Source organism: Podarcis raffonei, chromosome 16 (genome assembly GCF_027172205.1).
Source record: "Podarcis raffonei isolate rPodRaf1 chromosome 16, rPodRaf1.pri, whole genome shotgun sequence".
NCBI lineage: Eukaryota > Metazoa > Chordata > Lepidosauria > Squamata > Lacertidae > Podarcis > Podarcis raffonei.
In genome coordinates, this window is record NC_070617.1 from 7,670,040 (window position 1) to 7,697,464 (window position 27,425).

At 50.4% G+C, this 27,425-nt stretch overlaps 1 protein-coding gene across 5 annotated transcripts in view; it reads right to left on the minus strand.

Moving 5' to 3' along the window:
- Positions 1 to 27,425, minus strand: part of INTS3 (integrator complex subunit 3) — a 93,198-nt gene that overhangs the window by 15,719 nt on the left and 50,054 nt on the right. For 2 of the 5 annotated variants that reach the window (XM_053368683.1, XM_053368687.1), the window contains 13 exons: positions 25,265 to 25,352; positions 23,740 to 23,819; positions 21,098 to 21,189; positions 19,103 to 19,224; positions 17,674 to 17,796; positions 16,584 to 16,713; positions 11,791 to 11,845; positions 10,741 to 10,844; positions 9,638 to 9,682; positions 8,322 to 8,441; positions 6,674 to 6,827; positions 3,305 to 3,373; positions 255 to 330 (listed from right to left, as the gene is read on the minus strand). In XM_053368683.1, the coding sequence (XP_053224658.1) occupies positions 255 to 330; positions 3,305 to 3,373; positions 6,674 to 6,827; positions 8,322 to 8,441; positions 9,638 to 9,682; positions 10,741 to 10,844; positions 11,791 to 11,845; positions 16,584 to 16,713; positions 17,674 to 17,796; positions 19,103 to 19,224; positions 21,098 to 21,189; positions 23,740 to 23,819; positions 25,265 to 25,352 (1,258 nt within the window). The remainder of the gene's footprint in view (positions 1 to 254; positions 331 to 3,304; positions 3,374 to 6,673; positions 6,828 to 8,321; positions 8,442 to 9,637; positions 9,683 to 10,740; positions 10,845 to 11,790; positions 11,846 to 16,583; positions 16,714 to 17,673; positions 17,797 to 19,102; positions 19,225 to 21,097; positions 21,190 to 23,739; positions 23,820 to 25,264; positions 25,353 to 27,425) is intronic. The other 3 variants (XM_053368686.1, XM_053368684.1, XM_053368685.1) reach the window with 3 other exon arrangements.

Sequence of the window (27,425 nt, forward strand, 5' to 3'; positions counted from 1 at the left end):
CCCCCAGGTAATCCCACCGCCCACCCTGGGAAACAGCCTGTGAGGCTCAGAGATGGTAACTGGACCCCAATGTCTTCCAGTGAGCTTCACGGATGAGGGAGGATTTGAACCCAGGTCTCCCGGGTCCTAGCCCAGCACTCTAACCACTACTATAGAATGAGCGGAAGGGTCTATCTAAACACACTCTTTATCCCCCCCCCCTTTTAACCAAGACTTCGTTTTTTGGCCCCGAGCCCCCGCCAAGGCCAACTCACTCAGAATATTGAGGACGGAGTCCTTCCGAAACATCACCAAGTTCCCCATCATAACGTGGCAGACCAATTCCTGGAGCTGGGGAGAACAGAGAGGGGGAGTCAGACTCACAGATTTAGGAACAAGGCCAACAGGTGCAGGTTGCAGCCGAAGAGAAATGCAGGAACGTGAAATATGCATTAGGAAGATAGGGAGAAGCTAAAAGCTGCCCTATACGGTAAATGGAACATGCATCTAAAAGTGGAACCTTGACTCGAGGGGGGCCATACCACCTTGCCTGAGCCAACCATCCTTCAGTGTGGATTTATCATATTTTTCGCTCCATAAGACGCACCTGACCATTAGACACACCTAGTTTAAGAGGGGGAAAGGGGAAAAGCCCCATTTTGGGGGGGATCAGCTCACAGTTGTGCAGCTTCTTTTGCAAAGGGGAAAAGCCCCGTTTTTTTGAGGATCAGCTCAAAGTTGTAAGGTGCGAATGCAGCCTAAGTCTTCTTCCTCGGCAGGGAGAAAGTGCTACAGTATGAATACACCAAATGTCCACAAAGTCTTCTGACACCCTTAATTTCCACGCACCCACCCCCACCTTTCCCCACTGACCCCACAATGCAGCCAAGGAACCAATGAAGCAGGATGGGGGGAAATGAGAGAAAGGGACGAGTGATGGAAACTGAGGCAGGGCTGGGAAAGGCACCAAGGTGGACGGGGGTTAGGCCGGGAACATCCGGAATGGGGCAGGAGCCCAGCAAGGAGTCAGATCAGGCGGGGGGAGGGGGCCTGCCATCCACCTTTTCCCACATGCGATACCATCTCGCTGTCTGCCCTGGCCAGGAAAACCTGCCCAAGAGACCCAGTCGTCCCAAAGCTGGCATGGGAAAGAGAGCGCTTGATGAACGAAGCAGATACGGATAAATTAGGGGACACAAAGGTTTATTTTTGGGGAGAGGGGAACAGCCTGTGGGCCCAGCCAGGCTGAGAGGCAACATGCATGAGGCAAAAGTACTGCCTGCCAAGACACACACACACACACACACACACACACACACACACACACACAAAACCTCTCCCACTTTGGCTATTTTTGGGTCACTCCAAACGGGCACCATGGCAACCTATTTGCATTGGCACCGCGCGCCAGCCCTGCTCTCTCAGGGGGTTCTTTAGCCCAGAGCACTGCTCTGGCGCTGTTACAATTTCTGGAAAAGAAAACGGGGAAGAGGCCTGCAAGGTGGATGTCCTGCCCTCTGGCCTGGAGATCAGGGCTGGGGGAAGAAGAGTCGGCCGCAAGGTCTCCATGGCAAAAAGAAGGGCGCCCAGGGCATGTGCAGAGGCCCACGCTTTTTTCTTTGTTTTTGAAAAGGCTGTGCCCTGGGTGTCAGGAGAAAGTGCTCCCGTGTAGCCCCAGACTGACCCAGAGCTGAACCAGAGTCACCATCAGGAGAAGATCTCTCCCTATGGCTCTCTCTGAGGCTGTGTTCGCGCCATGCCTTTAAAGCAACCACACACACCCCAGCAAAGAATCATGGGAATTGTAGTCTATCTCTTACATACAACTGCCAGCACCCCTTAAAGGTAAAAGGTAAAGGGACCCCTGACCATTAGGTCCAGTCGTGGCCGACTCGGGGGTTGCGGCGCTCATCATGCTTTACTGGCCGAGGGAGGTGGCGTACAGCTTCCCGGTCATGTGGCCAGCATGACTAAGCCGCTTCTGGCGGATCAGAGCAGCGCACAGAAACACCATTTACCTTCCCGCCAGAGCGGTACCTATTTATCTACTTGAACTTGATGTGCTTTCGAACTGCTAGGTTGGCAGGAGCAGGGACCGAGCAACGGGAGCTCACCCCGTCGTGGGGATTCGAACCGCCGACCTTCTGATCGGCAAGTCCTAGGCTCTGTGGTTTAACCCACTGCGCCACCCGCGTCCCTGCCACCTGCGTCCCTTGTTAAAGGGTGCTAGCACCCTTTAGCAAACTACAATTAGGAGGATTCCTTGCTGGGGTGTGTGGGTGCTTTTTATGGTGCGAACGCTGCCAGGGGCTAAGAAGCAACACAGTGGTTAGCTTGTCAGACTGCAATCCGGGCGCCCAGGGTTCGAATCCCCACTCAGCCATGAAAGATGCCGGGGAATCTGGGGCCAATCGGTCTCTTGGCCTAACCTACCAAACAGGGTTGTTTGTGCAGATAACATTGGGAAGGGAGAACCTTGAGCTTCTTAAATGAAAGGTGGAATATAACTGCAATAAACAGAGTGGATAAAAACCCTGCCCTTCCACGCAGTGGGCGTGCAACATCTGACCGTGGTCCGGGAGGCTGGCCGGGGCTGGGAGTGGGAGAGAGGAGGGAAATCTAGTCTGATCTACTCCCAGAAAGACAGGACCATCCCAGTCATCAGTCTCTCCACCCCCAGAGGCAGGCACGCTGGTGCGCTCCAGACGCTGTTTGACTGCAATGCCCAATAACCAGCATGGGTGATGGTGGATGATGGGAGTTGCAGTTCAGAAACATCTAGCAGCGGTTCTCAAGCTGTGGATCCCCAGATGTTGTTGGACTACAACTCCCATCATCCCTGACCACTGGTCATGGGAATGATGGGAGTTGTAGTCCAACAATGTCTGGGGACCCACAGGTTGAGAAACACTGATCTAGAGGGCCCCACAGGCTCCTAGACACATGTCCCAACCAATCAGGGATCACATATTAAATGTGCTTAGAGGTGTAAGCAGAGAAAGGGAATGTGTGGCCTTTCAGATATTATTGGATTCCAGCTATCATCAGCCCCAGCTGGCATGGCCGATGGTCAGGATGATGGGAGGTACAGTCCAACCAAATACGTAAGGCCACATGTCCCCCATCCCTGCTTTGGAAGAGAGGATGGTGCTGACTGCTAATCGCACCACTCTGGAGGTTCTACTCCCAGTTCTGCCTCTGAAACAATGCAGTGTGCCTGGCTGCAATGACACAATACCTGGAGGCAGCTCTTGAAGGAGCAAAGGACAGCAAAGACACAGGCTCCCCCAGCTCTGACCGATCGTTCCACAAGGAGAGGCCTTACCTGAGCTGAGTCAATGACGGCCACAATCATGTTCAGCAGCTCCCCGCTCCGCAGGGTCTCGTCTGGAAACTTGAGACAGAGGGAGAGGCAATCAAGGGAGAGAAACAACAGACCTAATGCTGCTTTTCAGTCTAAGGAGACAGTGGATTACTACTTTATGCAGGCAACAGAACTCAGGCAGGGGCATTGTTTTCGCGAATGTTAAAAAACGGAGAAGAACTTCCTCGCAGCCGTGGAGGATATAAACGGAAGAATAAATAAAAGGTCCTGAGCTAGCAAAAGCAGCTTCTCGATATTTAAAAATGGTTAAAACTGGCCACAGCAGCCAGCCCAATCTTGGACTACACAGAGGCCTGTGGTCCTGTCCACTATGTGCAGCAGGGGGCGCCACAGGCTGGGTGTAGCTGGCTTGACCTCGTATTGCAATAGGGGAGAGCAAGAGAGAGAACAAATGAGAACCGTGCATTGCAAAGCCCAAGGCAATTTGTTGGCAAAGCTGTTTCACTTTGTAAAACAGGTGCCAGAGACGGGGGGGGGGGGATCCTGACGCTTGCAACTCCGTTCGAAACAGGAAGTGAAACGCCAGCAACGCAAAGACAAAAATATGGTTTTAGATGTGGCAGCAACTCTCCCACTTTGCAGAGAGGTCGTCGTTCTCTCCCTCTAGCTTGAGCGGCAGAACTATGTCGTCTTCCCATTGTTTTTTGATTACGTCTAGGCCAGGGGTCTGCAACCTTTAAGACAAAAAGAGCCACTTGGACCCGTTCCCGAAGGAAAAAAAACTGGGAGCCGCAAAACTCGTCATTATAAAAATAACTTTTTTGTCACTTTTTTATTATTTCTTTGTTTGACCCCTCAGAATTACTCCTCCTCATAGAAATAAACGTTAAATTAACAAGTTACCTTTGTGTGTGTGTGTTCTTCACTCCCCTTCAAAACAGTGACCAGCGTACATGCCCCCTTTCAATGCAGTGACCAGCGTACATGCCCCTTACAATGTAGCGGGCGGGCGGGAAGGTGATGTTGGGACGGTGCGTGACTAACGCACGCACCGCCCCCATGCGACGTCACAGCCAGTACAGCGCCCGCCACAGTGGGGAGTGTCGGGGTGCACAATGCGCCTCCTCCCCTCGCTAGTATCTGCCCTGGAGCCACGGCAAAGGTGTAAAAGAGCCACATGCGGCTCCGGAGCCGCGGGTTGCTGACCCCTGGTCTAGGGGGTTTGTGGGGTTTTGGAGTAGTATTTTGTATATTGCGGATACCATCCCTTTGCTGTGTCCCTTTGTTGTTAGGAGGAGGTTTTCGAAGGTTGTCAGGGGCCTAGTTGCTGCTGATTTTACTACTGGGTTGTTTAAGAGGGAATGTCGTTGGTGATGTGTTAACCAGGGCATTTGGGTGTCCTCTAGTTTGTCTCGTATTTCTTGTGTTGACAAGGGTTTGTTATTTTTATAGAAGTCTGTTAGGCGATATAGGCCTTTGGTTCGCCATGTTTTTATCTGGAGGTTTTGTGTTGTGTAATCCCTGGGGGGGGGGAAGTCTCTCGGGTTAAGTGGAGGAAATGGACGGGACAATTTTGCGGAGGCTATCGAGGACCACCCTCCACAATGGCTAGGCTCTGCCTCCGTGGCTGGATGAGAGTCATTCATTCTATGATGCCACGGAGCCACAGCCCTAAAAAAAAAAAAAAAACAACCCTGAGATTCTAGTCCTCATGGTTCTGAACTAAAGAGGAACATAGGGAGATACCTTAGACAACTGGGTCCATCAAGTTCAGTATTGTCTCCGCTCACCCGGACTTTCAGGCAGGGGATATTCCCAGCCCTACCTGGCGATGCCAGGGAAAGAACCTGGGACTTTCTGTGTCCAAAGCAAATGCCCTCCCACTGAGCTAAGGGTCCTTCCCCCAAGGACCAAAGAGAGCAGAGCGATAGACCGGCAACGGGAAGGAAAAAGACAATGAGGTTCCCGCGCATACAAGGGGTAAAGCCAGTGGCTACAGAGGATAATGCGGTCTGGTTGTTCTGGGGGAAAGGCCTCTGGCAAACAAGGGCTTCGCCCCGCCCCGCTGGCCTGTCGGCTGCTGAGCGATGGAAGCAATAAAACGTTTCATTAAACCTAACGGCCTGGAGAACAGGCAGCGTAAAACCTCCCCGGAGCCCGGCCGCGTCCAGAGATGGCTCGGGGTCTGCGAGGCATATGCGATCGCTCAAGGAGCCCGTGAGAAAAACACACCGGGGGAAGCAGTGTAGGAGGGTGGAAGGGAAGCAAAGGTCCTGGTAGAGGAAAGGGGAGAGGGAGGGGCCTTAAAGAGACCTGCCTCGAAAGAACAGGCAAGCACGAAAAATGCTAGGGGTCGCTGTTAGCTGGGGAGGCCTCCGGATGCTGTTCGACTCTAACTCCCATTAGTCCCAGAAACCAGTGCTGCCAATGGTCAGGGATGATGGAGTTGGGAGTCCACAGGTTCTCCACCCTAGACACCTGTACCAGCCAATCAGGGATCCAATAATAATAATAATACTAATAATAATTTATTATTTATACCCCGCCCATCTGGCCAGGCCTCCCCAGCCACTCTGGGCAGCTTCCAACAAAATATTAAAATACTGTAATACATCAAACATTAAAAGCTTCCCTAAACAGGGCTGCCTTCAGATGTCTTCCAAAAGTCTGGTAGTTGTTGTTCTCTTTGACATCTGGTGGGAGGGTGTTCCACATAGCGGGTGCCACTACCGAGAAGGCCCTCTGCCTGGTTCCCTGTAACTTGGCTTCTTGCAGTGAGGGAACCACCAGAAGGCCCTTGGTGCTGGACCTCAGTGTCCGGGTAGAATGATGGGGGTGGAGACGCTCCTTCAGAGATACTGGACCGAGTCGCTTACAGTGCAAAGTAGCGATGGGGAGACCATGGTCCTCTCTAGCTGTTACTGAGACTCCAATTCCCATCAGCCCCAACCAACATGGTCATGGATGATGGGAGTCCAGAAACATCTGGAGGGCCACAGGTTCACCATCCTTTCCTAGAACCCTGTCCAAGCCAATCAGGGATCACGTATTAAATGCACTTACAGAGGCGCAAAGCAGGGATGGGGAGACCGTGGCCCCCTCTAGCTATTGTTGAAACACTATCTCCCATCAGCCCCAACCAGCATGGTCAGGGATGATGGGAGATGGAGTCCAGCAACAGCTGGAGGGCCGCAGGTTCTCCTTGCTCCTGGGGCAGAATGTTACCAAACTGGTCGCATCCATCTGTGATAGGAAGCTTGCTTTTTCCCCCTGCTGCACAACCAGAGTGAGGTGACGGGGTCCAGTCTGAGTTTCCAAAAGGGGTGCAGAGATAGGGCAGCCTTTGCCACCTCTCCCTCCGGGTCTCACCTCAGTGTATATGGAAGGAGTGAGGAAGCAGAGGAGCCGGACGTCGTCCTCCTGGCAAGCCTTCATGTCCATCATCAGGCAGGTGTGCAGGTCGCCCAGCTGCGTGGCCTGGGCAAAGGACTCGTAGAGGTTCATCTTGCCGGCCGCTGCTTTGCTGAAATGTTTTTTAAGAGAAGAAAATGGAGGGGGAAGAGACAAGTGAGCAAGCAAAGGAGCAGAACCCGTTCCATTGTGCGGAAGGAGCGTGTGCCTGAGATGCGAGAGCTCTAGCTGGTTTTCTTGGTGCTGCGATCTGCCCTTCTCCTGTTGTGCAAAATCTGTCCTTTCCTCGCGTCCCGATGGCCCCAAAGCCTTGATCCCGAGCTGCATGGAGCCCTGCCTGCCTAGCTTCTGGCCCTCTCTGAACTCTCCACCCCAACCTTGTCTTCTCCCTTGCTCCCAAAGTGGCAGAACGACGCCGTCTAGGTATCATTCAGGGATACCACATGCCGCAGGTGGGGGGACATCCTTTGGCTTTTTGTACATTGCTGGAACACTGTGTTTTTCGCTTTGTAAGACACACTTTTCCCCTCCTAAAAAGTAAGGGGAAATGTGTGTGCGTCTTATGGAGCGAATGCAGGCTGCGTAGCTATCCCAGAAGCTGCGCTGCACTCCCTCTCGCTGTTCTAGCTTCTGGCTTAGCTGCACTCTGTCCCTTCGCCCACCTCCTGCAAAAGCCAGCAAGAGCCGCGCTCCATTTAAAGAGCCGCACGGAGCGTGCGTGCGTGGCTCTTGGGGGCTTTTTCCCGAGGAGGGAGAAGGGCAACCTGTCAGTGACGGGCTGCCCTTCTCCCTCCTCAGGGAAAAGCCTGCAAGCGCCGCACACACGCTCCACATGGCTTATGAAAGGAAGCGCTGAGCAGAGCCTGGGATGCATACAGGCTCTGCTCAGCGTTCCCTTTAAAGAATATTTTTTCTTTGCATTCCCCCTCTAAAAACTAGGTGCGTCTTATGGTCAGGTGCGTCTTATAGAGCGAAAAATACAGTACATCACAACCATCATCCCTGGGCCGCCAGCAGCAACATCTAGAGGGTTGGAAGTTCACCCCATGTTTGCTGTATGGGCTTTGCCTGGGGATTGTGATAGGACAGGCTAAAGGAAAACGCCTCGTCCACACCATGCATTAAAGCACACACCTCCCCCCTGCAAGGAATCCTGGGAACTGTAGTTTGCGAACGCTGAGAACTGCTGCTCTTTGGGCAGCAAACTAGGGTTCCCAGGATTTTTTTGGGGGGTGTGGGAAGCCACACCCTCAAAATGCATGGTGTGTGGATGTGATGGCGCACAGTGGAAAGCGGTGAGATGTGAGGTTTCCTCCCCACTGCCTGTCCCGGCCACGATCTCACTAGATGAGGTTGAATGCGGCCCTCCAGGCCGCTCTGTCTGGCCCTCGGAACTCTCCCCAAGCCATGCCCCTGTCTCTGTTTGGCGCCAGTCTGGATAATGCCTCTTGCTATCCTGGACGGATGACAGGGAGGGGTGTGCATGTGTGGAATTGTGTGTGCTGTGCCTTTACATACAAGGTCCCCCATCCCTGACTTAGGTGGTTTCCCAAGGCTTCCCTCTTAAAAAAAAAATTCCAGGCTCGCTGATTGTTTGTGCTCTCACCTGGCTTTTAGGTAGTAGAGAAGGTGGTAACCGATCTTGGGCTGCTTCTGGTAGAGCTCTGACAACAGATCCAGGAGCACAGAGAAGCTGCTGTTATCCTCCTGCATCTGGCAGAGGTTCCTGGAAGGGGGCAGGAAGGGAGGCCGATGCTGTACTGGGTTAGGTTCAAAGACAACCCCACAACCACAGTGTGTATGTGTGGGTGTGTTGTGCTTTTACAGTCCAGGCTGAGATTCCGAAGGGATATGCCATTTTGTGCCTTAAGCACTGGGGACGTCTATCCGGCAGGTTTCACACCCAGACCCTTGCACTCTCGCACCCAGGGCCCTTACCACAGAAATCGGCTACAGTGTGCTACAGCCATGCTCCATCGGGGGGCTACTCTCTCCATCAGGCTGCAGAAATGGGAGAGTAGGGAAGCAGGGCTGCTCCATCAGCTCTGCTGACTGGGCTTTCTCTCCCATAGCTGTCGCTTGGCAGCAGCTAGTAGGAAGAACAGCAAGCCATGGTACTTTTGAGGAACAGCAAGCCATGGTACTCTTGAAGAACAGCAAGCCATGGTACTCTTGAAGAACAGCAAGCCATGGTACTCTTGAAGAACAGCAAGCCATGGTACTTTTGAAGAACAGCAAGCCATGGTACTCTTGAAGAACAGCAAGCCATGGTACTCTTGAAGAACAGCTAGCCATGATACTCTTGAAGAACAGCAAGCCATGGTACTCTTGAAGAACAGCAAGCCATGGTACTCTTGAAGAACAGCAAGCCATGGTACTTTTGAAGAACAGCAAGCCATGGTACTCTTGAAGAACAGCAAGCCATGATACTCTTGAAGAACAGCAAGCCATGGTATTCTTGAAGAACAGCAAGCCATGGTATTCTTGAAGAACAGCAAGCCATCATACTCTTGTGTTTTTGAGATCATGGCCACAAGAAGTTGGAGAAAACTCTGGTTTGTTTTTATTATTATTTTAAAAATGAAGTACTGTGGGGTGTTCAAGTCTTCCCTGGAACCCGGACTCCCCCAATCTTGGAAGCCCACCTGTACCCAGTCAAAGGGACATCTGAAGAGCCCCCTGCTGGTCAGACCAAAGGTCAATACCTAATCCATCCGCAATTCCCACAGCAACCAACCAGATGAAGAGGCCACGAAGAAGCAGCACTTTTCTGCTGCCTGCCCTTCGGCAACTGAAATCGAGGGACATGAGAACTAAAGAAGAGCCTGGCTGCAGGATCAGGCCAAAGGCCTGTCTAGTCCCCTATCTTGGGCTCGGCAGCTTCGAAATCAGAATGGAGAGGACAGAACGCATGAGACTCACCTAAATATTAGGTAAAGTGGCTTCCCCACGGATTCCTCTAGAGACCTGCAGGGAAATAGAGAGGGAGCGTGTGTCAGGAGAAATAGGCACACCAGGTCAACCACAGCCAGTGTGGTGTAGTGGTTAGAGCATCAGACTAGGACCTGGGGGAGACCAGGGTTCAAATCCCCACTCTATAAGAAGAATTATGGAATATTACTTCCATATATGATTAGAGCGGCGAGATTGTTACATACATAAAAATGGAAAGAAACAGCCCTACCGACTATGGAGGAATGATAAAATTATTGGACTTTGCTGAGATGGCAAAGTTAACATGTTTCATCAGAGAAAAATCATTACGGACATTTATTAAGGATTGGAAACGTCTTATGGACTTTTTGTGTGAAAGAGAAAATGAACTTGTAATAACTGGATTTGAAGAGTGAAAAAATATTGGTTTGTAGAAAACAAAGCAGTTGGATGTCAAGTTGAGTGAATACTTTGAACAGGTTATTATATTTAGCTGACAGGGAATCAGAAGCCTTGTCACCTTTTTCTTCCCTCCCCTTTCCTGCCCATTTATTTTTCATTTTCTTTCTTCTGTTTCTCTTCTTCCTTCTTCCTTCTCTCTGCTCCTGTTTCTTTTTAATTAGATTTTAAAAATATTTATTTTATACTGGTATTGGGTATAAACTTTTGCATATCTTTTTGATGGGTATAAATAAAAATAAAATGGTAATAATAATAATAATAATAATAATAATAATAATAATAATGGCCTCGGAACATCCGAGCTGCTGGAGTCAATGGCCAGCCAGGTACCTCTATAATGTCCACAGGCAGAATGTGAAGGTCAGAGCCCTCCCTCACTATTACTCATGAGAAAGTAAGAAAATCTCAGCTGCTGGATCAGGCCAGGGGCCCACCTAGCCCTGAATCCTGTTCTCACAGTGGCCAACCAGATACCCTACAATGAAAAGTCCCCAGGTGCAATTTGGTCCATGTCTGGGTTGGGTCCTTCACGAATTCGTCTGCACGCTTGCAGAAAAGAAGGACCAGCTAGAACAACCGAAGAACAGAAAACTGCTCCCCCCCACACACACTTTCCCCAAACCGCTTACTCTTCTGTGATTTCTTCCGGCAGGACCTCTCCGCGGAAGTGAACTTTGAAGAGCTCCTGCAAGCAGGAAGCGAGGACCGACAGCTGCTCCTGGTCAAAATCCTCCTGTGCGGAAGAGGAAAGCAGAACGATGAGAAATTTGGCAACAGGCCGGGGCACTGCCACCGTCCCCACCGTGACACCTGTCCAGACTGGGTGGGGGATGGTGGCGGCGGCAGTCAGGTGTCAATAAAGCCGAGCCCAATATTGGGATGAGGAGCCGTTTCGCTGCCGGCGCTCAGGGTGGATGGGGTGCCATCAGGAAATGTTGCAGGCACGCTTTAGAATAGCAACCAGTCCCCATCTGCTAATTTAGAGACTGAATACACCCATTCCCCCTGCAAAGGATCCTGGGAACTCGCCACTCTCACAGCTCCCATTCCTACCTACCACCCTTAAACTACAGTATCCCAGGAGGGGAGGAGGCATAAATGGGCTTTAAATGCATGGTGTGTACACCAGGTCAGGCCAGACATTTGAAGTGCCATACCACTCTCGACAGCTGGGATCCTTCCCCGCCAAGAATCCCGGGATCTGTTCTTAGGAGACCCCTACCCCCTCACAGAGCCGCAATTCCCAGCATGACTTAACAGTTATCCCTCTTCCCAGGGAACTCTGGGAATTGTAGTTCTGGGAGAGGAATGGGGTGGTCTCCTAGCAACTTTCAGCACCCTTAATGAACTACAGCTCCCAGGATTCTTTGCAGGGGAAGACGTGCCGGTTTAAAGTGGTATCATAACGCTTTAAATGTGCCGTGCAAACATGGCCCTTGTCTCCTTTCTTCCGAAAGCAGAGAGAAAACTTCACCGCAGTGTGGCTGCCACAAACCTCCCCTGGCAATTCCTGAGCTGAGCTAGTGACTGGAGGGGCAGATGCCACCGGCCTTATTAAGGGCACCCACCTAGCATTTGTCACTCCCTCTATGGGTCCCTCCAGGAGCAACCCCCCCTACCCCCATCCAATGTTCCCCCTGCCTCCTTCTGCCACTTTCCAAGAGGAGAGGAGCTGTTACCTCCAGGACTTGGTCCACGATTTCCTGCATGACCTCACACTGAGCTTCTGTGTCGCTGCAGGCCAAGAAAACAAGAGGAAATCAAGTTAAAGGAGAGAAGGCGAGAGATAGCAAGGGAGGGAGGGGGAAAGACTGGGGCTTTGTACGCCAAGCGAGCTTGGAGCACAGTGAGAGCACCTTCAATCGGCGTAAGCAAAACACCCAGCAAAACCGACACAGAAAGCTGCCCAGCTTTTAACAGCTGGACACCTTCCACCAAAATCAGATCTAATAACCTGGGCACGAGAAAAGCCTGGTTGCTGGATCAGGCCACAGGCCCGTCTAGTACAGCATAATAATAATAATAATAATAATAATAATAATAATAATAATAATAATTTATTATTTATACCCCACCCATCTGGCTGAGTTTCCCCAGCCACTCTGGGCGGCTCCCAATCAGTGTTAAAAACAGTACAGCGTTACATATTAAAAACTTCCCTGAACAGGGCTGCCTTAAGATGCCTTCTGAATGTCAAGTAATTATTTATCTCTTTGACATCTGATGGGAGGGCGTTCCACAGGGCGGGCGCCACTATCGAGAAGGCCCTCTGTCTGGTTCCCTGTAGCCTCACTTCTCGCAATGAGGGAACCGCCAGAAGGCCCTCGGCGCTGGATCTCAGTGTCCGGGCTGAACGATGGGGGTGGAGAGGCTCCTTCAGGTATACTGGACCGAGGCCGTTTAGGGCTTTAAAGGTCAGCACCAACACTTTGAATCGTGCTCGGAAACGTACTGGGAGCCAATGCAGATCTCTCAGAACCGGTGTTATGTGGTCCCGGTGGCCTGTTATGTGGTCCTGTTCTCGCAGAGGCCAGACGGGATGCAGGACCTAGGAGTGCAACAGGAGTGCTCTCCCTGCTTGTGGTTCTCAGGAGCTGATAGGGAAAGGAGGGGAAAGGCATCTGCGTCAGCTAGAAGCCATTTGCAGCCTGATTCTCCACGAGTTTTCCTAATCCTCCTTTAAAAGCCATCCAAGTTGTTATTGGCTCCGGCTTGGAAGTCCATCATCGATGAGATACACGGTCGGGAACAAGTGGAGGTCTTGGCGCCAGCAGCGTTGGCCCCACTCGCTGGCAGCCCAGCTCCCACGCTTTGGCAGACGCCTCCCCGCGTTTTGGACCCGAAACGCTAGGTGTGAGACGTGGGCAGGAAGGGGCTTGGATCGAGAAACAAACCACTGCTTAGGTTTCGCCTGTCCTGCACATCCTTCTCTGTCGCAGTTGCAGGTGCCAGAGGCAGAAATGCTTTCGAATACAGGCTGCTCCCCGTTTACGTGCGCCACTTCTGCGTGTGATCGCACACTGCCGGGAACCCGGAAGCAGTTCCCCGAAATGCGAAATGCGGAGTCACCCTGGAGAGTCCTCCTGGCTCGCAAGCAGACCCTCACCAGAGCCCAGAGAGGACGTCCTTTTTAGGATTTTGGGAGGGTCGCCTCACAAGCTGGAGGCACAGAAGGGATTTGCTGAGGCCTGCCAACTAACAGCTGATGTGCTCTTCTTACATCAGCCAGAGAGCATGGTGTGGGGAGAGTCCCAGGGGCCTGACAGAGCAGCTTTGAGGGCCGCATCCGGGCCCTGGGTCTGAGATTCTCCACCCCTGCTATAAACGCTCAACTAAATACAGTGGTACCTCGGGTTACATACGCTTCAGGTTACAGACGCTTCAGGTTACAGACTCCGCTAACCCAGAAATATTACCTCGGGTTAAGAACTTTGCTTCAGGATGAGAACAGAAATTACGCGGCGGCGGGAGACCCCATTAGCTAAAGTGGTACTTCAGGTTAAGAACAGTTTCAGGTTAAGAACGGACCTCCAAAACGAATTAAGTACGTAACCAGAGATACCACTGTATAATACATATTTGTACTCATTTTATTATTTCTTCATGGGTTTTTTTGGTTGTTGTTCACACAGTGGTACCTCGGTTGTCGAACGTAATCCGTTCCGGAAGATCATTCGACTTCCGAAACGTTCAACAACTGGGGCGCAAAGGACGGTCAGCAAAGTCAGTGGAGAAAAAGAGGGAAAAAACACACAGCAGAAGCCGTCCGACTTCCGAGGCGCGTTCGAGAACGGAAGCAATTACTTCCGAGTTTTCAGCGTTCGGGTTCCGAAACGTTTGGGTTCCGAGACACTCAAAAACCGAGGTACTGCTGTGTATTGTCGCACACTGCACTGATATTTTTTTATTTTATTGTTTATTTTAATCATTTTATTATGACCCTTTTTTTTGTATGGGATCAGGTTATCAGGCGCATCTGTTTTGTCGTTTTCTTCAGCTTGTAAACCCGCTCGTGAGCAGCAATATAGAAAGGTGGCATACAAATTAAAAGTGAAAGGAAATCTAAGAATAGGATGAAAGAAGGACAAATCCTGCCCTAACCCCTGCTGAAAAAATGAACACAGCAGCAGATTCACACAAAGCTACGATCCAGCAAGAAGGGCCAAATGCCAGGGGGAAACAGGAGTGCCTGAGCCAGGCACCCAAAGCCCTGTAATGATGTTGCCAGGCATATTTCCTTGAGGGGAGCATTAAAGAGTAAAGTTTCCCGCAATTGCGCCTGTGAGGGTAGCCTCGAGAACGCATGAGCAAGATGATCTCATATGAAGGAAGTTGCCCACACACTTTAAAAGCTCCTCTGTGCGCCCATAAAGGAGGCAACACTTATAATTTATTTTTTAATACGAAAGCCGAAAGCCTCGAAGATAGACTGCATCACCAGCAGTGCCAGGGGCCAAGAGAAACTGTCCCACCTGCCACACAGAGACGAACAAAGGACTAATTATATTGTACCTTAATGTGGATTTTAATTGCAACCAGTTTGGGCTAAAAAGCAAGGGTGTAAATGCAACTGGTGGGAGCCAGGATTAAAAGCAGAGGCACTGGAATCCATGGGACCTCTCTGTCTTCACTTGAAGCCTCGTCATTTGCAATGGGTCTGACGCTAATCAAGACCAGCAGTCCAGCAACGGGTCTCTCGAACCAGAGATCCCAGAGGGGCGGGGGAGTTTTGCTATCCCAAAAATTCTGGGGAGTGAAATTATCTCTACGGGAAGCACGCAGCAGCATGGAGAGATTGGCAAATGGCAGGGATCTGGCCCAACGTCTCCCTGCAAGCAGCCAAGTCTCTCCCCGCCCCCCCGCCCCGCCCCTTTGCCACGGGTCTCCCTCCTCCCACCCAGCCATAAAGAAAGGGAAAAAACACCAAAAAACACAAATATGCATCCTGCAGACTCTGCGGAAAACAAACCTATTAAATGCACTTAGTCATGACATGCAAAATTAATGGGGAGTGTAGGGCCAAAAGCCTCCTGCTCCAAAATCCCAGCTGTGGGCCTCCCGATTCCAAGGAGAGGGCGGACTGATTCTGCACTTGTCCTTCTTGAGCAATAGCTACGAATGGCACTCTGGGAAGGAGAAAGCTTGGAGGTCCCAGGTCTTGTGGGGAGAGGGAAGGGAAACATGGCTGAGACAATTGCACACACACACACACACACACACACACACACACACAGCCTGCCTTGGTGGTCTTTGGAAAGATGCTTCCCTGAGCAGCCAACTCCGCAGGGTTGTCATAGAATCATAGAATCATAGAGTTGGAAGAGACCACAAGGGCCATCGGGTCCAACCCCCTGCCAAGCAGGAAACACCATCAGAGCACTCCTGACATATGGTTGTCAAGCCTCTGCTTAAAGACCTCCAAAGAAGGAGACTCCACCACACTCCTTGGCAGCAAATTCCACTGTCGAACAGCTCTCACTGTCAGGAAGTTCTTCCTAATGTCGCGAGGGCAGGGGAGGAAAGGGCTGACACGGAGAGCCTGCCTTTAACGCTGACTGATGCTATGGGAGTCACAGAAACAAACAGCAGTAAAACACGCCCAGGACTGACAATAAGCTGTTTGACAGTGGAATGGTCTCCCTCGGGAGGTTGCGGAGTCTCCTTCCTTGGAGGTTTCTAAGCAGAGGCTGGGTGGCCATCTGTCATGGATGCTTTAGCTGATATTCCTGCACTGCAGGGGGTTGGACTAGATGATCCTCGGGACCCCTTCCAATTCTACAATTCTGTGATTCCATCACTGGTGACTGGGAAGTCACATCAAGGCTAGAAATGGACCCAGGAGGCCTGGCTGGAGAAGGCAGGAAAGAATGAAGCTTTTTTGGGGGGGGGTTGGTGCTCTTCCTATGTAGGGAGGGCAATAAGCGTCAAAAGGAACAGGGAGGGACAAAGAGGCACTGCAGTTTAGGGTTCAAAAATTCATGTTTTGTCACCAAATGCTCGCTCGGGCAAGTCACACGCTCTCAAAATACCGTGTTTTCCGCTCTATAAGACGCACTTTCCCCCTCCTAAAAAGTAAGGGGACATGTGTGTGTGTCTTATGGAGCGAATGCAGGCTGTGCAGCTATCCCTGAAGCCAGGAGAGCGAGAGGGATTGGTGCGCACCGATCCCTCTCGCTCTCCTGGCTTCAGCGATAGCCTGGGAAAGGGAACCTCAACATCCTTCATCACCTCTGACCGCAGCCTCTGCTGGCTGCTGGGAGTTGAAGACCAGCTGCATGGGGACAGGGTCACAGAGATACCAGTCACTGGGAAACGCAGGTGGGTTTCCCATTGAGAGATCTGGTCAGCGACATCGAGAGCAGGGTGCTGGGCTGGGTGGGCTGCTGGCCGGATCCAGCAGACTCGTCTTCTGTTTTTGTGTGTCTGCCTTACGTAACCACATGCTCCTCAGACCCACAGCCTCTGTACTGACCTCCCCTTCTGCAGCACGAGGACTTTGTCCTTGAGGGTCTCGTCCAACTGGTCCAGGAAAGGGGTGATATCCACCGGCTCTTCTACGATGGCCTCTTTGATTGGGTGGAACCGGAACTCCCGCTTTTTCCCTGCGAGGGAGGGAGGAACACCAAGCCGGGCTCAGAGACGAAGCCACAGAAATGCACATGAGAAATGTTAAGCCTCGCTTAATCAGAAAGGCGGATTCCGCAAGGAGATTTGCTTGCGGGATTCCCAGAGGTTGGCCCCCATGACAACAGGATGCTGGACCAGGTAAGTGTTTGGCCTGATCCCACAGCCAGACTCTTCTGATGCCCTTATCCTGCCTCCCTGCATATTCAAGGAGTCGAACCCCAAACATGGAATGCCCTCATTCTGTCAGTGGGCAGCAAGAGAACACATTCAAAAGGAAGCCAGACATTCTCAATGTTTTGGGCTTAGATCTTGGACTTCAGCTCTTGCTGGTACAACAACCCCTCCCCACATATGTGGGGCCGGACTTGAAAGGCATGAAAGACCTCTCAGAAACCGTAGGCAAGAGTCACCAAGCAAGCCAGCACAAAATATGAGTGAGCAAACCACTCAACCAGGTTTGTCCTCTTTAGCCATGGTTATGCGTTTCTTTCTGAACACCTAAACCACGGTTAAGGGGTGGACGAAAACCATGCTCTCAAGTGGCTTTGGCCTACGCCCTGGTTTGTGTTAACCACGGTTGAGTGTTGCGCCGAGCAAACCATGGTTGAGATAAGGCTTTCTTTTCTCTCTCTCGGCCCTAAACATGCCCGCTGGGGAACGGGTGTGGTTTGGAATCTTAAAGCAGGGATTCATGCAACATTTAGGATAAGACCCAAACTATAGTTTGCAGAAACCACTGTTGCTGTTGTTATTGTGTTTGCCCAGGGCCACAGTTGGCTGGAAACAGACTCTTTGAAAAACAAGACTGTGTGTGAGCGTGGCGGCTCCTCCTCTGTTGCATCTGCAAGAACCTTTCCACATGGACCACACAACTGTGTCCGGGGAGCAAGAAATTTGTGGGGACGCAACGCAACTTTTGCTGAGGACTTCCTCACCTTTGCTGTTCAAGTCCTCTTCGTCGTCACTGAAGGCGGCCTCTGCGTTGTCGTAGCAACTGTCATCTTTGTCGGACATGTGATTGTCCATCTCCATGGAAACCGGCTCCTCAATTTTCACTGCTAGGAGGAACAGAAAGAGAAGTGGCTGGCAGCGGGGCAAGGAATCCTGGGTTCCCAGAAGCTGTTTTGTCCTGTTCCACGCTGCAAGGCTTTGGTTTAGTGGTAGAGCATCTGCTTTGCACACAGAAGGTCCCGGGTTCAATACCCGGCATCTCCAGGAAGGACTAGGAATTATTCCGCCCAAATTCCCGGAGAGCTGCTGCCGGTCAGTGTAGACAGTATGAGCTAAAATGGACCAAAGGCCAGACCCGGTATAAGTCAGCTTCTCCTATGGAAAGTTGCCCTTCCCCAGCCCCGACTTCAGTGCAATCTTCAGAGGCACTTGCCCAATCCTGAGCCATACCACTGCTCCACCTAGTCCAGTGCTGTCTACTCAGGCTGGCAGCAGCCCTCCAAGATTGTGCATCAAATGAAACAGGGAACCTAGACCGCAAATAACAGGTGCCATGGATCTATTTGTTCTGTCCTTAAGCTGCCTCCCAACTCTCAGCTGTCTGGTAGGTGGCTTTACCCTTCATCAGGAATCGGGACACCCCTGGACGGCTTTCCCTCGCACCCATGGGTGTTGTGAGCAGCACGACCCGGCATTAAATGGCTCGTATTGTCGTGTGAATCCAGAACGTGGTTGGCCAAATAAGGAAGCTGTAAGCCAGAAATAAACTGAGGTTTGTTCTTGGCCTATTCCTGGGCTACTGCTCTGGGCTCACCACAAGACCACAAGTGAGGTGGAGAGATGTTGATAGCTAAGCCACAGTTTTAAAACAGACTATGGGTTAGGCAAACTAAGGCCCAAGGGCCGGATCCGGCCCAATCGCCTTCCAAATCCAGCCCACAGACGGTCGAGGAATCAGCGTGTTTTTACATGAGTAGAATGTGTCCTTTTATTTAAAATGCATCTCCGGGTTATTTGTGGGGCATAGGAATTCGTTCATTTTTTTCTCCTTCAAAATATGGTCCGGCCCCCGATAAGGTCTGAGGGACAGTGGACCGGCCCCCTGCTGAAAAAGTTCGCTGACCCCTGGGTTAGTGCAACATGGTTTTGCTTCAACAGAGCTGCATAGCTCCTGCCCGGAACTTTCAGCCACGACATCTAATACGTGATCGCTGATTGGTCGGGGAACTCAATGCCTTCCGGATGTTGCTGGACTACAACTCCCATCATCCCCCAGACACTGGGCATGCCGGCTGTTGGCAGTCGGGCTCTGCAGCCCTGACGGACTGCCTTTCTTAGTAATTCCTTAGGGTGCTGATAGGCTATGCTGAGGCAGCCCTGAAGGTGTCGTCTAATCCACCCCCCTCCACCAATCTGCCTCGATTCTACCTTCGACGGGAGGCGAAGGGGAACTGCAGAACTCTGGAAATTTCTCTCTCAGCATGGCCCGGAGTTCTTTATCCAGCTTTGGGTTGTCAAAAAGAGGAGCCAGGTGCCTGCAAAAAGCGGAAAGTGATGGTGGTGACGAAACAGGCAATGCTTTATTTATTACGTTCATATCCCACCTCTCCACCCATAGGAGCCCAGGAATCAGGGTGGATAAAAATCAACGATTTTTTTAAAAAAACAAACCAAAAAATCAGATTTTATTTAAATAATTTTTTTAAATTTAAATTGGATATTTAAAATAAAATACTTTTGGAGGAATAATAATAATAATAATAATAATAATAATAATAATAATAATAATTTATTATTTGTACCCCGCCCATCTGGCTGGGTTTCCCCAGCCACTCTGGGCGGCTTCCAACAAAGATGAAAGATACACTAAAATTTCACATATTAAAAACTTCAGATGTCTTCTGAATGTCAGGTAGATGTTTATCGCTTTGACATCTGATGGGAGGGCGTTCCACATGGCGGAAAAAAAATATCTTTCTAAAGATAGTTTTCTATTTAAGTTACATTATAGCCCAGAGGCTATTCATCAGGAAATAAGGATTTGTTTTTCATGTGCTGAAACTTCGTCTAAGTTGCGGGTTTTTTTAAAAAAAAGTTTAAATACATCAGTTAACAAACATGGATGCATATACTACAGTAATGTATACTACAGTATACTACGGACAGTAAGAGCTGTTCGACAGTGGAATTTGCTGCCAAGGAGTGTGGTGGAGTCTCCTTCTTTGGAGGTCTTTAAGCAGAGGCTTGACAACCACATGTCAGGAGTGCTCTGATGGTGTTTCCTGCTTGGCAGGGGGTTGGACTCGATGGCCCTTGTGGTCTCTTCCAACTCTATGATTCTATGATTCTATAAAAAGGTAAAGGTACCCCTGCCCGTACGGGCCAGTCTTGACAGACTCTGGGGTTGTGCGCCCATCTCACTCAAGAGGCCGGGGGCCAGCGCTGTCCGGAGACACTTCCGGGTCACGTGGCCAGCGTGACAAAGCTGCATCTGGCGAGCCAGCGCAGCACACGGAAACGCCGTTTACCTTCCCGCCAGTAAGCGGTCCCTATTTATCTACTTGCACCCGGGGGTGCTTTCGAACTGCTAGGTTGGCAGGCGCTGGGACCGAGCAACGGGAGCGCACCCCGCCGCGGGCATTCGAACCGCCGACCTTTCGATCGGCAAGCCCTAGGCGCTGAGGCTTTTACCCACAGCGCCACCCGCGTCCCTATGATTCTATACTATAATGTTATTGTTTTAGTTAAATAAAGTGTTTAAATTGTTATTAAGGAAATGATTGTTTTCCTCCTTCCAATGAAGTACAGCAGAAACTGGTCCAAATATAAACAGTTAACTTATTAAACCTCACAATAATTTCATAATTATCTATGTATTTCTAATAGTATAACCAAATCAGTCATTTTTGATAGAACTTTAGAAACTACTCTGGAAAAAGGAAACCTTCATCTGGTTGTAAATATTAAGATTATACCAGCAGGAATGTCTTTCGGTAAAAAAAATAATGATTTAAATCAAGTCTTACTGACTAGTGATTTAAATCGGTTTGATTGAAATCAAATCCACCCTTGCCAGAAATAAACGCAGTAAAACATTAGAATTATGGAACCGAAAGGGACCACAGGGGTCATCAAGTCCAATCCGCTATGACTCAGGAATATTTTGCCCAATGTGGGGCTCGAACACACGGCCCCCAAGATTAGGAGTCTCACGCTCTGCCAACTAATTATCCACAGGGGCTAATTAAATTAGGCAGGGAGCAGTTGGAACCCTGGTCCATTGGAAACCCAAGGTTCCTTGCTGACAGAGGCAGTCTGCCTCTGGAGGGAACTGGTGGCTTGAGGACCGGCGGGTAGTTGGGGACTCATGTTGGTGCCAACAGCTCGGAAAATTGGCCATCTCCTTACGCCAGGACTCGCTTCTCCACGATGTGGGTGAGGGAGTTGAAGACTCCTTGCCGCACATGGGCCTCCAACGCGGGGTAAAAATTAGGAATGATCTGAAAAGAAGGAGAGAGAAATTTCATTTTATTTATGAGATTTTTTACAAGCTCCCCAGTAGAGAACATATGAAGAACCCAGGCCAGGGGCCCAACTAGTCCAGCATCCTGTTCTCACGGTGGCCAACCAGATGAGGAACCTGAGCACAAGAGCACCTCTCTCCTTGGATTTTCAGCTGCTGCTGTTTCAAAAGCATCACTCCCTCTGACCACGGAGGCAGACACAGCTATCATGGCTAGCAGCCATTGATTGAAACAATTAAGCAAAGCAAAGATTGCATGTAGAATCATGGGTGACAGAAGTGGTGTCACAAAGGCAACACAAATCTCAAAGGCCAAAGACTGGTGACTGGGAGCGGCCGCTGGGACCATGTAACACGGGTCCTGAAAGGCCTACATTGGCTCCCAGTACGTTTCTGAGTGCAATTCAGAGTGTTGGTGCTGAGCTTTAAAGTCCTCAACGGCCCAGTATACCTGAAGGGGCGTCTCCACACCCATTGTTCAGCCTGGACACTGAGGTCCAGCTCCGAGGGCCTTCTGGCGGTTCCCTCACTGAGAGAAGCAAAGGTACAGGCAACCAGGCAGAGGGTCTTCTCGGTAGTGGTGCCTGCCCTGTGGAACACCCTCCCATCAGATGTCAAGGAGGTGGGGTTGCGGGCTTCACGCCCCTCCCACACACACGGGGGGCTGGCTCCAGCCCCCCCCCCGCGATAACAAGGGAATCCCCGTCCACCTCATACCCTGGGCCAGCCAATCGGCTGGCGCCGGGGGGCAGGGCCTCGGCTATTTAACCCAGCTGCAGCCGAGGGCCCTCCTCTTTCCTTCCCTACAGCTGACACAGCTTTTCCCTCCCATCCCACCCTTTAGGCTAGGTTCCCTGACGTTGCTATGAACTACGGTTGGTCGCCGTCAAGGGGCCTGGTAGGAATTTTCCCAAATGGCAGATTGGCACCAGCCATTTGGTTTTCGCCTACCTCGTAGCAAACCGTCACAACTCTTCGGTATTGGCGGTTAGGCATTGGTGGGGGTACAGTCCTATTGTTATGCAAATGAAGGGGGGGAAGGAGCGCCATCACGGGTAGTCCGGTAAAGGATTCCGGGGGGCGTGGCCTTGTCCTAAGCCTAAGGAGGTGTGGGCCCACTGCACGCCCCCACACGGTGACACCGGGGGGAGGTCCTAGTTGACGTGCCTCAGCAGAACTCCTCCCACTGGTGATTAACTCTTCCGGCTTTTAGCCGGTTAGTAGTTAGGACCAATGCCTAAGCCCAATACCGCTCAATTCCTGTAATCAATAAAAGGTAAAGGTAAAGGTACCCCTGCCCGTACGGGCCAGTCTTGACAGACTCTAGGGTTGTGCGCCCATCTCACTTAAGAGGCCAGGGGTCAGCGCTGTCCGGAGACACTTCCGGGTCACGTGGCCAGCATGACAAAGCTGCATCTGGCGAGCCAGTGCAGCACACGGAAACGCCGTTTACCTTCCCGCTAGAAAGCGGTCCCTATTTATCTACTTGCACTTGGGGGTGCTTTCGAACTGCTAGGTTGGCAGGCGCTGGGACCGAGCAACGGGAGCGCACCCCGCCGCGGGGATTCGAACCGCCGACCTTTCGATCGGCAAGCCCTAGGCGCTGAGGCTTTTACCCACAGCGCCACCCGCGTCCCGTAATCAATAAAGCTGTGGCCTAATTTGACCCATTAACCTGAATTCTTGTGTCCTGTGTCTTTATTTCTTGGGGGGGAGGCGGGAACTCGCCACGCAACTATCTGACTTTTAGAAGACATCTGAAAGCAGCCATGTATTGGGAAGCTTTTAATGTCTGATAATATAATAATAAAAATAATGTATTATTTATACCCCGCCCATCTGGCTGGGCTTCCCCAGCCACTCTGGGCGGCTTCCAACAAAATATTAAAATACAGTAATGCATCAAACATTAAAAGCTTCCCTAAATATGTTTTGCTGTGTTTTGTTGTGCTTTTTATATTTTGTTGGAAGCTGCCGAGAGTGGCTGGGGCAACCCAGTCAGATGGATGGAATACCAACAGCAATAAATTTATATGCCACCCATCTGGCTGCCTTCAGATGTCTTCTCAAAGTCGTATAGTTATTTATCTCCTTGACATCTGGTGGGAGGGCATTCCGCAGGGAGGGCGCCACTACCGAGAAGGCCCTCTGTCTGGTTCCCTGTAACTTTGCTTATCGCAGTGAGGGAACCGCCTGAAGGCCCTGGGAGCTGGACCTCAGTCTCCGGGATGAACAAATATTAGGATAGGATAACAGAGAAGCATCATCGGCAAAAGAGAAAATATATAACGGAGATGCATTGGATGTCTCTGTGGGTGCTTTAATGGGGGACCTGTGGCCCGCCAGGTGTTGCTGGACTACAACTCCCATCATCCCTGACCAGTCGCCATGCTGGCTGGGGCTGATGGGAAATGTAGTCCAATCGGGAGATCACCGCTTTACTAGGGATCTGACTTTGAAATGGGGCCAAGGGTGGACCACACATCGCCTTGACTACCATCAGATGTCCTGGGGTGGGGTGGCTTACCCGACACATGAAGTCCAGCAGAGTGGCGGTGATGGCCGGGTGAGGTTTCATGGAATGGTGCATGACTAGGATGGCTGGCTCTGCAAAGGAAAAGAACAGCCGGCGTTACATTTGAGGAGCCAAATACAAAGGCTTAATTCTTTTCTGAACAACGCTGCCTGTATTAGAAGCACAAAGGGCCGGCGGTTTTGCTCACGTCAATATTTAGGGCACAGGGTAAACATAATCAGTTTCAACATGGAATGAAAATAGCGAACTAGATAAGCAAGTACCGTACTTTTCCGTGTATAAGACGCCCCCTCCCCGTATAAGACGCCCCCTATTTTTGGGGAGACTCAAAATTAAGAAAATGTGGGGAGATTGCCCAGAGTTGTTGAACTTTTTTTGGGGGGGGGGGGAGATCGCTCACCCGCCTGCCCAATACTGCCACTAGCACATGTAGCAGAAGCCAAAAATCATCTGCCCGCTCGCCGCCAGCAGCCGCCAATCACAGCCGCCAATCACCAGAAAATCCACCACTGACAATCTCCTACTCGCAGCAACAACCAATCACCCTTCCCCACTCTGAACTATAAGACAACCTCAATTTTTGAACATTATTTTCATCTTATACACAGAAAATTATGGTATATGCCCTTCCCGGAGCTACAATTCCCAGAGCGGCTTAGCAATCAAACCCTCTTCCCAGGTAACTCTGGGAACTGTAGGGGAATGGGGTGCATGTCTGCTACCAATACTCAGCACCCTTAAACGACAATTCCCAGGATTCTTTGCAGGGGGAGGGAGTCGTGGTTTTAACATGGTACCACAGTGTTTGAAATGCACAGTGCAGATGGGATGGGGGTCGTGTTTGGCTTTTTAAGCTGTTTTGGGTGGCTTCCTGTGGAAAAAAGAGACAAATACCTAATAATAAAATAATAATAAAAATAATAAAAATAATAGCTGTTTTTAATGATGATGATGATGATATTGATAATTTAGGTAAAGGTAAAGGTACCCCTGCCCGTACGGGCCAGTCTTGACAGACTCTAGGGTTGTGCGCCCATCTCACTCAAGAGGCCAGGGGCCAGCGCTGTCCCGAGACACTTCCAGGTCACGTGGCCAGCGTGACAAAGCTGCATCTGGCGAGCCAGCGCAGCACACGGAAACGCCGTTTACCTTCCCGCTAGTAAGCGGTCCCTATTTATCTACTTGCACCCGGGGTTGCTTTCGAACTGCTAGGTTGGCAGGCGCTGGGACCGAGCAACGGGAGCGCACCCCGCCGCGGGGATTCGAACCGCCGACCTGACGATCGGCAAGCCCTAGGCACTGAGGCTTTTACCCACAGCGCCACCCGCGTCCCATTGATAATTTAGAGAAGGTGAAAACATTTGCTACGCATCCCTTGGACGCCACTTGAAGCAACCTTTCCGTTCTAGATTGGGCTGGAAAGAGGCAGGAACCTAGTTGTGTGAGAGAGGAGAAGGGATGTAGCCAGCCCCAAGGAAGCAAGGAAGGGAAGGAGGAAGAAGGGGCTTCTCCATACCGATGTTCATGATGCTGTCCTTCTCGGGGTTGAAGAATAGCCAGTCGTAGAACAAGGCCAGCTTGGCGTTGGATGCAGCTACGTTGGACTAGAAGGGGTGGAAAAGAGAGACTATGAAGACAACTGCAACACCTGTTTCGTCTGAGCCTGTCAGATCAGCTGCACAGTGTGGAGGGCCTGAGGGAGCAATCCTGGCTCCCAGAGATTAAATTCCCCCTCTATGGCCAGCCAAGAGAGGCTGCAGAGCTAGGCGGTTCGTTCTTTTGTTCCCCCTTTCAGTTTTTTATATTCACATTATTTCCATACTCTCCAAACATTTTTCATATAGCTTGGCAGAAATGACGAGCAGAATCTGAAACCAGGGAAGAGAAGCAGCGCAAGAAGAATGGAAAAAGTTCAAGGACTATTTAAAGAAATATTATAAAATTAATGAAAGTTAGAATGATGTTGGACTGGAAAGCAAATGGTTACTATTAGCAATGGTTAAGACAAGGAGAATAAGGAAAATTAGTTTAAATTTTAATTAAAATAAGGGAAGATTTGCTGAGTAATTGATAAGAACTTGGAATACAGAAAAGGGAGGCATGAGGAAGTCGGGGAAGTAAGGTATAAGAAACTAAGATACGAAATGGTACATGTTTTTTGTTCTGTTTTTGTTTTTGTTTTTTTTGCTTGGTTATGTATTTGTTATATGTTTGTGTTGTTATAAAAATCTGTAATAAAAATTATCTTAAAAAAACAAACAAACATTTTTCATATATACAGGACTGGGATTATACAAACCCCTTGCGCTTCCCCCTGTCCCCCCCCCCCCGGTTTCCATATTTTACCCTCTTTTCTTGCATATACAGTGGTACCTTAGTTTAAGAACAGCTTAGTTTATGAACAACTTGGATTAAGAACGCCGCAAACCCAGAAGTAGGTGTTTTGGTTTGTGAACTCTGCCTTGGAAGCAGAACATGTTGAGTGTGTTCCATTTGTAAATTGGGTTCCCCCGCTGCTATGAGAAAGTGCACCTTGGTTTAAGAACGCTTTGGTTTAAGAACGGACTTCCGGAAGGGATTAAGTTCATAAACCAAGTTACCACTGTAAATATATTTATCCATTCTATTTCATCTCCTTATTTACTACTTTAGATCATTTTACTTCAGACATGTTATATCAATCCTGCTCATGTTTCTAAGTAACTACAGTGGCTTTTAAGGTATTCTACAATATTTTCCCATTCTTGATTACATTTTTTGTCATCTTTGCCATTTCGGCATAGTCCATCATTTTGGTAATCTATTCTCCCTTTTGTTGGGACCTTCTCCTCCTTCCACATCTGAGCTAAGATTCTTGCAGCTGTTGTCGCATACACAGTCTTTTTAGGTCTCTTGGGATTTCTTCTCCTGTTAAACCTAGTAAAAAGGCTTCTGGTTTTTTTTAATACAGTGGTACCTCAGGTTACATACGCTTCAGGTTACACACTCCACTAACCCAGAAATAGTGCTTCAGGATAAGAACAGAAATCGGGCTCCGGCGGCGTGGCGGCAGCAGGAGGCCCCATTAGCTAAAGTGGTTGTGATGGGATGATGAGCTGCTTGTGCGTAAAATCCTAATCCCTCAGAGTTTGGCTAAGTCCCCAAACCTCTGTCTGTGATGGAGCTCCTTAAACATGACTCCATCAATCGCTCGTTGAATCGGACAGTGGGCGTTTACGGAACTTCTTCCAGCATAAAAGCTCCTTAACGGAAACGCGTCTTCTGGACTCTCGGCGTGACAGTTTCCGCCGAGGAGTGGGTGTCCCTACAGGAGGTCCTGAAATCTCCCCGCTGCTCCCGCTTGAAGTGTCTCTGAGCCCTCCCTCCGACTCACTTTCCCTTGGAACTCCACTTCTCCCCCTGCTGGTCCCCTCCTCCGCTGAATGGTCTCTCTCACCCTCCATGAGCCCTTTCACCTCCTTAGTCTCAGATGGCAGTTCCCTGACATCCACCTCCCCTCCAGGGCCCCCTTCACCCCCTTCCCTCCCCTCCTCTGCGGGAGGCGAGGGAGCAAAACCCCTGAAGGAACCTCCCTCATCTTCCGAAGTTTCGAACACTTCCCTCCACCTTTTGCTGTCTCCGGTTTCCAAGTACTCCTCCTCATCGGAGTCTGTTCCTCCTTCCAACTCCGATTCCCT